Source organism: Natrix helvetica (genome assembly GCF_964273705.1).
Source record: "Natrix helvetica genome assembly, chromosome: Z".
Lineage (NCBI taxonomy): Eukaryota > Metazoa > Chordata > Lepidosauria > Squamata > Natricidae > Natrix > Natrix helvetica.
This window is the reverse complement of record NC_138554.1, coordinates 121,615,849-121,629,234: the sequence shown is the minus strand read 5'-3', so window position 1 is coordinate 121,629,234 and position 13,386 is coordinate 121,615,849. Positions and strand designations below refer to the sequence as shown.

Sequence of the window (13,386 nt, the reverse complement as noted above, 5' to 3'; positions counted from 1 at the left end):
GATGGAAAATATTAATTCATAAAATCAGACAACTGTTAGCAAGTTATTGACTCTGTTTTCAGACAAGTCTACAGATTTACTAAGTTAAGGATTCCATGTATAAATAGCTGACAAATAACCTTTTATAATTAATATTGGCATAAACTTCAGCCCCATGCTGCCCTTCTCACTCTGGTTTTTCATATAGTTTTAAATTTTTAATGTGCATGGTTTTAATATTTTAATTATTTTTTTGTTTGTCTTTTTATTTATCTATAACCTGCATAGAGTTACCTGATAGGGGAAATGGGTGGAATAAAAATTAATTAAATAAATATATAAATAAACTAATTATTTGGAACTAATGATAAAGCTATGCTACTATATGAAACTGGAAATTACACTACATCTTTTATTCCTGTGCAGGATTCAAAAATAAATTAGAGTTGTGCATGATCCATCTTTTACAAAAGGAAGTTTATGTTAGCGAGAACTTATTTTTTCACTTTTTTTTTTTGCTGCTTCTGACATTTTTATTTCATTTTCCTAATCCTTTCCTTGCTCTAGATGTGAATGGCTCAGACACGTGAGCCACTAATGTGGATATCCCAATCACATCTCAATTATCTACAACAACTTCAAAGTTACTTCCTCTGTTTTAGCCTCCTTAATGGAGAAAGTATTTATAATATTCTATCTCTGAAGTATAATTTAAATTAATGAATTAGTTATAACTTGTTCCATTTTTCAAAAATGTTTCATACTAGCAATGAAAATGTCCTTGCAATCCTCTGAATCTATGATCAGTACCAATGGGTATCTGGTAAAGTCCCGAATTAAAAAATGTGGTAACTTCATACCTGTATGTTCATATTTATGTCTTAAAAGTGAGCTACTCTTCTGGAATATTTTGTCACACAAATCACATGCATACATTCCATTTTCTGTTTTTCTCATCTTCTTCTTCGGTGGTGTAGAATCAGAATCGTTTTGATCCTCTACATTTGATATTCCTTCTGAGCTAGTGTCTTGTCTTTCATCCTAAAAAACCATGGGACAGTGTTAAAATATAATATTTGTAATAGGCTATACAATAAAAAGCAGAATCAATGTCTACTGCACTTTCGTAACTAATTTTATCTCAACTATGACATAACCATAAATACTGTTCTGTTAATAGCTGGAAGGCCCTGAATTTATGCATCTTCGAATAAGAAATATTTATATTCAAGACTAGCCCAATAGATTTGCTTAATCTAGGGAATGCTAGTGTAAAATAAAGGTTTTGTAAGAAAAAAAATGTAGATTGAAAAATGCTGGAAGCAGTTTCATTAGTATTTTGTAAACATTCATATTTATGCTATAAAGATCACTAGTATGACAGGTAGTCCTCATTTAGTAATTCCCTTTTAAACAACTATTAACAAATATCATGGTGATAAATGATAATAATCCCCCCCCCCAATATGTGCAATTATGTTCAAATTTGTGCCTGACAATGCATACCAGAGTAAGAGTAATGCTAGTGCTGCTGCACAATAGAACTTCATCTAAATAAGATGGTTTAAAGAACTTTATCTAAATCAAACATCTTTGTGGCCTTCCATCACATGGTTTGCTTAGCTACCATGCTACTTACTTTTTCCAGAACCAATTTTGATTGTCTGCTCTGTTCTAACAATACCAAAAAGCTTAAAAAAGAACTTCGTAACAGTTTTTAAAATAATATGACCACAGCAATTTATAAAGTGGATTTTCCTTAGTAATTAAGTTTACATTTAGATTTGTATCAATTACATAATTATAGTTGCACTATGTCTCGATAGGTGGAAAATCTGAGTAATTTTGCTATGACATTAAGAATTCCCCAATCAGTGCAACGTGAAATATAAAGTCATTAGGAATGTTTCACATTTTACATGAAGAACAAGAGTCAACAGCTCCATGTATATAGAAAAGGCCAAGAGTTTGTAATCAAACCATTATATCGAAATAGATACCTTTGCCTTTCAGCAAAACAAGAGTCTTCTGGGGTGGCTTCTGTATAGAACAGGGTGTCAAACTCAATTTCACTGAGAGCTGTGTCAGAGTTGTGTTTGACCTCGGGGGGGGGGGAGTGGGCATGACCAGGATGGGCATGGCCAGCTTGATGTCACTTGTGTCTGGGACACCTGTGGTGACCTGAGCTCCGTTTTCAGCTAGGACTGCCTCCTGCAACCCTCTGCCAGTGAAAACAAAGCATGCAGCTCTCCCGAGCTCCGTTTCTGCTGGCAGAGGCACCATGGGCTAGTCCTTCACTGTTTCCAGGGCAGTCCCGTGTGCCAAATCTAAGCACCCCACAGGCCGGATCTGCCCCCAGGGCCTTGAGTTTGACACTCCTGGTATAGACTATGTCTGCTTTGTTTTTATACAGCAGAACAGATTTGAGAAACAGGTGGACCCAAATTTCCATTGCCATGAGATAGCAAGCCAATTTAGTTCTCAGCATTTGAAAGGCCATAGATTTCTCACCATGCTATAGAGATTTAATGTAAGCAGCAGCTTAACGGTACCCATAAGTCGGTCTAAAAGGAGACCGGGGGGGGGGGAGGCATATTAATGGAGACTTCACCAACTTACTCCATATTGGGATGTCTAAGGCACATCTTACCAATCATCTTGCCACATCAATGTTGTGGATAAAGTCAGAATGCTATACCTACTGTGAAAACTTCAGGAATACTTTTAATGTTCAATAATGAGGCGTGCTGAAAACTATTAAAGGGAAATACATGATGCATATAACAACTGAAGCAGAGAACAACAAAAGGGGAGATGAAGAGTAGAACTCTAGGTAGACAAAAAAATCAACTAAAGGATTATTACAGTACCCAAAAAATGAATATACTGCAACTATTCAAATGGAAACATTTTTTCAATCATTTATTCCAATAGGCCAAATAAGCAATACTTTTGATAAATATCCATCTTCCGAAATATTTGACATAGTATGAACATGTCCATCGCTTTCATAGATTCAAAAACCATAGCATGTCTCTTCAAAATTTTAGTTATATCTTTTCAGAAATATATTATAATGTAAAAATGCATGCTAGACATGTGTCTTACACTATTAAACATCACAGTTTAGCCAGGTTCATAGAGAAAACCGAAACAATGGCAGCATCACTCACGAAGTTTTGATTTGAGCTGTCCACTCTTGGTTGTAGGCTATGTGATATAATTAAAGAACATCCAGGAAGTGATATAAAAGATCCTTGTTTATACATTATTCAGCATAAAGTACTTACATAGGAAGTAAAAAAATGTTTTGAACTCTATCAGCCACATGATAGTAGCATATAATATTAGCAAAACTAAGATTACATTTTCTATATCCTGTCTGGTATTTTTTTTATAACATTGCTAATAAACGGAAACATTCAGATATAAATGGGTATATATTTAGGTACCTGATTTCCGTTGGCCTGCATCTGTTTTGGTGTTTCTTGAACTGTAGGGTTAACTGTGGTTGAATAAGTATAAGCTACCTGGGGGATAAGAATGGTTTGCTTATTAGCAGCAAGAGCTCTTAAGCATGGAACACTGTTCTGGTCAGCAATGGCAACAATTGTAGGTAGCTGGGCAGTAACTGTAGGGATAGTAATATTAATGGGATTGGCACTTGGTGGGATTACATTTACAACTGGTTCAGAGTCTGTAATACTGCTGTCTTTTTGTGGTTCTTTTTTTGCACAAGTTAAGTTCAAGGGTTCTTCCTGAACAGAATATGCACTGTTCTGGTAAACACTAGTGGATCGTTCCAATGATTCTCCATGTTGCTTTGGTAATGAAAGGTCAAGAGGTTCTATTTGTGGCTCTTCCTGGGCACTCTCGTTAAGGTACAAGAAACCCTGTGCATTTCTAGATGAAGAAAGATTAAGGGGTGACGGGGATGGTGTGTTATGCTGAGAGCCATTATGAGCTGATCCTGTTGATATAGTCTGTGGTTTATTGGTTTTAAGAGGACTTACAGCATTAGATTGGCTGTCCTCGTGTTCATTTTCAGCTGTAGGTCCACTGTGGTCATCATTATTAACAGAGATTTTTAATTTATCAGGTTCAGGGGAAGACTGGCCGGATACTGGTAAAGAAATCTGGCCAGCTTGCATTTTTTCAAACCACTTTTTAACAACATCCAATGGCAAATTGACTGAATCAGCAATTTTGGAGAGCTCATCTGAGCTTGGTTGTGCATTTAACGCATAATAGGCTTTAAGGAGGGATAAAAGGTTTTTTAAAGGAGGTTGACCAGGAGATGGGTTAACCTCCCCTGTTTCTGATAAAGCAGAGGATTCAGATTTTTCAACTTCTGCACCACTGAGCTGAGATGGTTGAGTGGAATTTTTGACATCATAGTGCTTTGATTCTTGAAGTGCATTAGGTTTCTCTGGACAGTCATCATGAAAAAGGGAAGTGCTATCATTGGTTTCTCTTTCAAAACTTTTTTCTTTTTCAGACTTCACTCTGAGATCTTCTGGTAGTTTCTCAGTTTTGCAGTTGTTATTTGGGGCAGAGGTTTCTTTTTTCAGATTCTGTGGTATAACCTGAAGAGGGCTAGGTTGCTCCAAACTGTAATTAATAATAATTTTGGTTGTCCCATCTTGATCAACCAAAGGAAGACTGATAGCTGAAATAAGGGAATGTCCAGCTTGTTGTAAGGGTGCAGTGTTGATTGTTTCTTGTTCTTTGGATGTAAGATTGGTGTGACTATTCTCCAATACTTGCCTTATCACATTACCATCGACTGCAACTTTAAGTACATTTTGAATGTCACTTAAGTTGATGCTTATTGGAGATACCAGACCAACAGTTGGCAAAACAACAGCTTGCACCACGCCCTGAGTAGAACTGGTTGCCTGCAATTGGCTACCACTACTAAATACCCCATTTTGCAAAGGGGCTGAACAGTTGATTCCTGATGCAACTACTATAGGTTTGAATTCATAATCCACAGGTTCAGTTTTAATTTGGTTTACAGGGAGTTGTTCTTGTAAGGGCTTATTTTCTATCTTTTGTCGTACTTGTGGTCTTGTTGGGCTACCCGGGGATGCAGAAAGAGAAGGAGAAGAGCACTGAGATGTCTTGATCCCTGATCGTGCTCGGCCATTCACAGGCACCATTCCAATACATTTCTTACTGCTTATATGAGAGCTGTAGGAACCAGAATGGGAAAAACGTTTCTTGCAGTTTGGGCATTCATATGGCTTCTCTCCTGGGTACATACATATATAAAAAAGAAATATTATAATGCAGAAATGTTACTTAGAGTTATAGGATGGATTTACAAAATCAATACTTAAATAGTTTTACGAATAAAAGATGCATTCCAGATGGGGAAAGAATCTTCCTGATACCTATATAGCAATACCTTCAGATTTCCAGATATAGAATTAATGTAACTTGATTGATACGTAATTCAAACTTTGTGATGGATGCAACACAATTCCTACTCTCTAAAAGGAATGATATTTACACACTCACAGTTCATCTTCTTTCCACTGATAATGAAAATATTCCCAATTTTTCTGCAAAGGATCTCTGTTTCTTGCATTTATACAATATGTACATTGCATAAAATGCTTTCAAAAACAACATTTTATTCACTGGCTTTTTGAATGCAAGTAGTTCAAATGAACTACTAATATAGTATCGTAAACAGCACATGTGTCAAAACATTTTAAATGGTAATATCTAAGACAAATGAATGATACAAAGCAGACATAGTGCCCATTCTGTGCTGGAGGCAAAGAACTCGTTGGAAGGAAAATTATGTCAAAGCATTTTACATCATGTAAATGCATATACATGGAGTAATTCTAATCATTTGGACAAGAAGGTAAGCAAACTGGTGTATATGAAATTTCTGTGAATTAATATAACTGTTCTTGCAGCAGATTACAGAGGAAATGTAAAATATCCCATGCATAGACAATATATTTTGATTCAATTAAATTATTAAATGTAAAAGCAATAAGAGCTTAACCCATAAGGTGATAAGATTAAACTACTTCATTATTATTTGAACACTAACTGCTGCCTATTTAATTTTATTTATACAATGTTATTACATTTTAACTATTCACTGAAAAATCATATTCAAAACAGACAACATTCATGCTATGGCACAAAAGTTAAAAATATGTACTGTGACAAACAAAATACCAGGATATTTACCACTGTGGATTCTTAAGTGTTCCTTTAAGTGATGTTTATATTTGAAAGCTTTTCCACATTCAGTGCACTTGAATTTTCGATTACCACTAGATTGTGTCACATGTCTCTGTCAGACAAAATATGAAAATTAATCAGAAGACGATTATGGAGGAATGATGAAGTTTGTATGTGTGAGAAATCTCTTATTTATAATAAAATACAGTGAATTTTAACAGAGTTAAAAAAATCATTAGATGATTGAGGATATTGCTTGTGAAAAAGGACAACAAGGAAAGCAAGTGAGCCATATTAGATAAAGAAGCCACTAAAATCACTTTATCCTCTATCTGAATTTCATGCAGAGTAACAATCGAAATTCCGTAAGGCATTCTGTTATCAATAAAGAATCTGAATAAAGAAACATTATAAATATTATAGAAACATTATTTTTAATTATTGGAGTTGATTTTTCCATTTGCATGCTTCTTGTTCTTACTCTTGGCCTTGAACTCCTTTATGCATTTGCATCATCCGACTGTTCTAGAGAAGATGGTCCAGTCACAAATATACTCAGTCACAAATTATTCTCCAAGTAAATCTTATTTCAAAAGTTAGCACAATTCAAAATGTAATAATCAATATTCCTAAACAACATTAAAATAAAATTACTATAATTTTATAGTTACTATAATTGCTGTAATTTTTAAAATAACTTTTCTGAAATATATAGAATGTAGGTTTTCGTGACCTTCCTGTCTGATGCAGGAAATGGGAAAATCACATAGAAAAAGTTTTTTTAAAAAAACTATTACATAAAGTATTACCCATTTACACTGATGTGGCTAAACTGCCCCTTATGTCATAAATGCAAAAAAAGACTTGCAGGCAGTAGTGATCAGAAACAAACCTGCTTAGAGGGAATTTTCAAGGTGCTGATTACCATCTTTAAAGCGCTCCATGGCACGGGACCTAGTTACTTGCGGGATCGCATCCTCCCACATACATCCCTGCGGCCAATTCGCTCACACAGGGAGGGACTTCTCCTGGTGCCGTCCACTAGGCAATGCCAACGGGCGACACCAAGGAGTAGGGCCTTCTCTGTGATGGGCCCAACCCTCTGGAATGACCTCCCCCCCGACATTAGAACCACTTCTGACCTCCGCTCCTTCCGGCAAAAATTGAAGACTCACCTGTTCCGATTAGCAGGCCTGGCATAATTACAACTGTCCCTCCTGGCAAATGTATTATTATCTGGTTATTTTAGGGTTTTTTAATCTGTTGTGTCTGTTTTAGGGATTTTAAAAAATTATATTTATCAGCTTTGTACAGTTCTTTTAATTGCATTTTAACCTCCTCCAAACTGTACATATTTAATTTTTATTGTATTTTTGTGATATTCTCTATGGACTGTACACCGCCCCGAGTCCCTTCTGGGAGAGGGGGCGGTCTAGAAGCACAAATAAATTGAATTGAATTGAATTGAATCTAGTAGTTTGATGTCTTGCTAATCCTGCTAGTTTTCCCAGGAATTGCCAAACCCTCCTCCTAAAACAGGGGTGTTAAACTGAAGGCTCGGCCGCCCTGGAAACAGCAAAGGACTGGCCTGCAGTGTCTCTCGCAGCGAAAATGGAGTTGGGAGGGCTGTGTGTGACCCTCCCATGCTCTGTTTTCCTGGCGGAGGGTTGCAAGAGGCCATCGTAGCCAAAACTGAACTTCTGAGGATCATGGGCAGCACTTCCAAGTTCTGGTTTTGCTGGCAGAGGGTTGCAGGAGGCCATCACAGCCGAAGAGCGTTCGGGTCACCCCAATACGAGTGATATTGAGGTGACCACGCCTACCCTGGCGACACTTACCCTGGCTCCCCAAGCTTGTGGGGCAAGTTGACTAGAGAGGTTGCTATCAGCTACTTCACTTGTGAAAACTCCTCTCTGCTACTGATTTACCAGGAGATTAAATGCCAATCCCTTAGCCAGAATCAGAATTGAGACCACTACCTCATTAAGAATTGAAATCTGTGGTACATCACAGTAACATTGAACATTTTTTTCAAAAGGAAAAATAAACGAACTACTTTTTCAAGAGGATGATCTTAGATCTCCATTCAGAAGCTGCTCCATTAAAACCAGGATTTCCCAAAAACACAATGTATGTGAGAACAACTCTCCCAGCCTAGATTGCAGTTCTTGAAATAAAACAGATTCCATAGTGCAAATTGGTTTTGCAGATCTTAGCTTGCTCTCTCAATTCACTAGATACGTATATTAGTAATAATATCACTAAATCTTTTACTGTTTGCCATTTCTAGATTGTCTGACTTAAGTTCTACATAACTCTTACCCTGTCCTAGACATTTTGGGGTACAGATTAACATGACGTATTAGAAAGTGTACTAGGGTGTACAGATGAATAAACGTCTCTTCAAAATTAGCAACAGTTGATTGATTACAGCTATTGAGCAAGAGCTTTCCTAATTTATTTCCCATAGAATATCTAAAATGATTTCTCAGCAGACTTTGACAGGTAAGGCTGAAAATGTCTACCATTAATATTCAGTTTTAGAATGGATTTATCATGTCCCCCATATTCATACAGTATGTGTACTGACTGACTCATATGAATATACATATTGATATTTAACATACTTTTTATTATAATAATAATAATAATAATAATAATAATAATAATAATAATAATAATAATAATAATAATAATAATAATAATAATAAATATTTATTTCTTAGCCGCACCCTCTCCCGAAGGACTCGGGGCGGCGTACAATGAAACATATGAAATAAATATGTGGACAAAACAAACATATAACAGAGACATATACCGAGACACACACAAGGAGGAGGTCGGCTGATAAATAAAAACAATTAAAATACAGTATTTAAAAACCCCTAGATAATTAAATATAATTAAAATACCCAGTTAAAAACCCGTCAGGAGCGATATGGTTAGATCAAAGATGAGCCAGGCCAGCTGCTTGGAATAGGTGGGTCTTAAGCTTAATACGAAAGGAGCGGAGGTCAGAGGTATTCCTAATATCCGGAGGGAGGTCATTCCACAGGGCTGGGCCCGCCACAGAGAAGGCTCTACTCCTAGGCGCCGCCCCCCGACACTGTCTAGTGGACGGCACCTGGAGGAGGCCCTCTCTGTGCGAGCGGATTGGTCGCAGGGATGTATGGGGCAGAATACGATCCCGCAAGTAACTAGGTCCTGAGCCATGGAGCGCTTTAAAGATTGTTATCAAAACCTTGAAACGCACCCGATAGACCACCGGAAGCCAGTGCAGCTCGCGCAGGAACGGTGTCACATGGGAGTACCTAGTACTCCCCATAATTACCCGCGCGGCTGCGTTCTGGACCAACCGTAGCCTCCGGGTGCATTTCAAGGGAAGCCCCATGTAGAGAGCGTTACAGTAGTCCAAGCGAGACGTCACCAGCGCATGAGTGACTGTGCGTAAGGCGTCCCGGTCCAGTAGGGGGCGCAATTGGCGCACCAGGCGAACCTGGTGGAACGCCCCCCTTGCCACGGCTGTCACATGGTCATCCATGGACAGCCGGGCATCCAGGAGGACGCCCAAATTGCGCGCCCGCTCCACGGGGGCAAGTTGAATGCCCCCAATGGCCAATGATGGAGTTAATTGGCTGAACCGGGGAGCTGGTACCCACAGCCACTCCGTCTTGGAGGGGTTGAGCTTGAGTCGGTTGTCATCCATCCAGATCCGTACGGCTTCCACACACCGGGACATCACTTCGATGGCCTCGTTGGGGTGGTTCGGGGTGGAAAAGTACAGCTGAGTATCATCAGCGTACAGATGGTATCCCACCCCGAAACCACGGATGATCTCACCCAGCGGCTTCATATATGTGTTGAACAGGAGTGGCGAGAGGACCGACCCCTGTGGCACCCCACAAGTAAGGGGGCGTAGGGTTGACCTCTCTTCTCCTGCCAACACACGCTGCGTCCGGTCAGAAAGGTAGGAGCCGAACCACCGCAAAACGGTGCCCTGGACCCCCAACCCCTCCAGCCGGCGCAGCAGGATACCATGGTTGATGGTATCAAAAGCCGCCGAGAGGTCTAATAGGACCAGGATAGAGGAACAACCTCTATCTCTGGCCCTCCAGAGATCATCCACCAACGCGACCAAGGCCGTCTCCGTGCTGTGACCGGGGCGGAAGCCGGACTGGCGCGGGTCTAGATAATCATTTTCCTCCAGATGTCGTGGAAACTGGTAGGCCACCACACTCTCTACAACCTTTGCCAAAAAGGGAAGGTTGGAGACAGGACGATAATTGGCCAGCTCCAAAGGGTCCAGGGAAGGCTTCTTGAGCAAGGGTCTCACCACCGCCTCTTTCAAGGCGGCCGGGAGAGACCCCTCGCTCAGCGAAGCATTCACTAGGCCCAGGAGCCAGTCTCGTGTAACCTCCCAGGATGCCAGTACAAGCCAGGAGGGGCACGGGTCCAATAAACATGTGGTGGGTCGCAGTCGTCCACGCAATCTGTCCAAATCCTCGATGGCAACCAAGTCAAACTCCTCCCAGATCGATTCCTCAAGACTCGCCATGGACGTCTCCATTGGATCACTGACAGGAACCCAATCTCTCCGGATTTGAGCGATTTTATCCTGCAGATATTTACCAAATTCCTCTGACCTGCCCTGTAGGGGGGCCTCCCGCGGCCTCTGAAACAAGAGGGAGCGGGACACCCGAAACAGGGCGGCAGGGCGGTTCTCCGCGGATGCAATGAGAGTGGCACAATATTGGCGTTTGGCCACTCTCAATGCCACAAGGTACGTCCTTAAATGGGCTCGTGCCTGTGTTCGATCAAATTCGGAGCGAGAGGATCTCCAACGACTCTCTAGACGTCTCTTGCGGCATTTCATCACCCTCAGCTCCTCGGTAAACCAAGGGGCTAGGGTGGATCGTTGCCACCGGAGAGGCCGCAAAGGCGCCACCCGGTTCAAGGCCCCGGTAGTTGCATTATTCCACGCAACTACCAGGTTCTCTACCCGGGGGCGGGTCAAGGTTACAGGAGGTGGCCCAAGCTCCGTCTGGAACCTATCAGGTTCCATCAGGCACCTGGGGCGGAACCATCTGGAACTTTCCGGTTCCGCCTCCCCGCAGCGGGAGGTAGCACCAGGGAAGTCAAGACGAAGGAGTGAGTAATCTGACCATGACAGGAGAGTGATGGTTAAGTCCCCTCCTCCCAGATCACTCAGCCACTGGCCAGAGACAAAAACAAGGTCCAGAGTATGTCCTCCCTCGTGTGTTGGGCCCTGAATCATTTGAGTCAGGTCCATGGCTGTCATGGAAGCCATGAACTCCCAAACCCCCTCTGATGCTTCTCCCATCGATGGCAGGTTAAAATCCCCCATCACTAAAAGTTTGGGGGTCTCAACCGCCACCGATGCGATCAGCTCGAGGAGTTCGGGCAGGGCCGCTGATGTATAGCGAGGAGCCAGGTATACTATCAGCAGGCCCAACTGTCTCCCAGGCCCCCATTTCACAACAAGGGATTCACATCCGGACGTCTGTGGCACAGTAGACTCCCTCGGCTCTAAGTCCTCCCGAATAATTGCTGCCACCCCACCGCCCCTTCCCTGGGCCCGGGGCTGGTCATAATTTCATGTGAAAATGTAATTATCTTATGCTTCAAGACATTTCTTTAAACATATATTGGACTATATTTAACTAAATTGTATTGTATTCTAAGAATTATTCCATAAACCATCTTGATTCTTAGTATCTGAAGAAAATAACAACAACCATGCATCAAGTGGCTTTCCAGCTCAATAGTTCATCATTATCTGAATCAATAAACTTAGCATTTCTCCAAATTCAAAGATCCCCAGGGATCAGATAGGCATTTTTATGGTCTGATTGTATTTAGAATGAAGGACTGCATGAAATTCTGTCTATGCATTGGATGCAGTTTTATTTTCCAGTGTATGACAATTAATTACATTCCAACTGCAGGTTATATTAAAAAAAAATCTATTTGTGGAACAGAAGAAAGTAATGGAGTACTACATAAATAAAAGCTGTTCAATTCATGTCAGTATTCAGAAACAGATTGTGTTCATAAAGGGAAATAATATGGATAAGTAAGTGTTGGTTACAGTAGTTACTTTTATTTTGCAGATAAATTAAGTTAATCTAGTTAATATTTTGTAGAAGTTCAAATTAATACAACATGTTAACTGATTAGTTATTCTCCTGAATAAAACTTGTCAATCCATCTGATGATTTCCAACTATGGATCATATTTTGAATAATTCTACATGTGAAGCTGGGCATTTGCTTCTTCCAGTCCTGGCTAGGATTTCAAAGTTTAGAATTTTGAGTAGTTTGGAGAACTGGTAAATACCACCTTTGACTGGCCCTGCCTCCATCTATTCTCTGGCTCCCGAGTCCCAGAATGGGGATTTTGCAGTTTCCTTCCCCTGAAGTGGGGTGGGAATAGATATTTTACAGTATCCTTCCCCTGGAGTGGGGAGGGAATGGGGATTTTTGCAATATCCTTCCCCTGCCATGCCCATCAAGCCACGCCCACAGAACCAGTAGTAAATTTTTTTGAATCCCACCAATGTAGGATTTGTATACAAATTTGGACATTGGGGCTAGAGGTCAGTGGCAAGGATACACTGTGGTAAGGCAGAAGAAGAATGTGAAGCAGTGAAATGGAACAGGAACACAGAAGCTTTGGAGACTGGTGGGAAAGAAATGAGGATGAGGCTGGAATTTGGAAGTCAAGGTTCAGATACTCAAGGGGAGGCTGTGGTAGAATGAATAAGGAACACTGAAGCGGGGAATTTAGGAAAAAATAAGTATGAAGTTGGAGCAGGAAAACAAATAGATGGAGGAATATGGAAAAAAGTTTTGCAAACTGTAGTATACTGTAGGAAGTAGTATAGGAAGAGTGGGGTGTAGGATTCATTGGAATAAATGGGGCAGTGTAGTGAGGGGTACAGTAATGAAGGAGAAACAAGGTTAGAGGTAAATGCATACAAATGTGGTTTTTGGAAGTGACTTTATCTTGGAGCATAATTGTATGGGGGGAAGTGAGCAGTCAGAGCCTAACCATTTGGACAGACAAATACTGGTTAATGGCTAGAGGCACCCTGTGGTCCAAAAGGATCTTAATGAAAGTTTGGATGACTACAGCCTGGACTATTGCCTTGTATCAGATCTGAGTCATGCACTGGCT

General features: G+C 40.5%; 1 protein-coding gene across 5 annotated transcripts in view; it reads right to left on the bottom strand.

Annotated features, from left to right (window-relative positions):
- ZEB1 (zinc finger E-box binding homeobox 1) overlaps positions 1-13,386 on the bottom strand; it is an 88,028-nt gene that overhangs the window by 9,518 nt on the left and 65,124 nt on the right. For all 5 annotated transcript variants that reach the window (XM_081971492.1, XM_081971493.1, XM_081971495.1 and 2 more), the window contains 3 exons: positions 6,196-6,301; positions 3,432-5,233; positions 840-1,020 (listed from right to left, as the gene is read on the bottom strand). In XM_081971492.1, the coding sequence (XP_081827618.1) occupies positions 840-1,020; positions 3,432-5,233; positions 6,196-6,301 (2,089 nt within the window). The remainder of the gene's footprint in view (positions 1-839; positions 1,021-3,431; positions 5,234-6,195; positions 6,302-13,386) is intronic.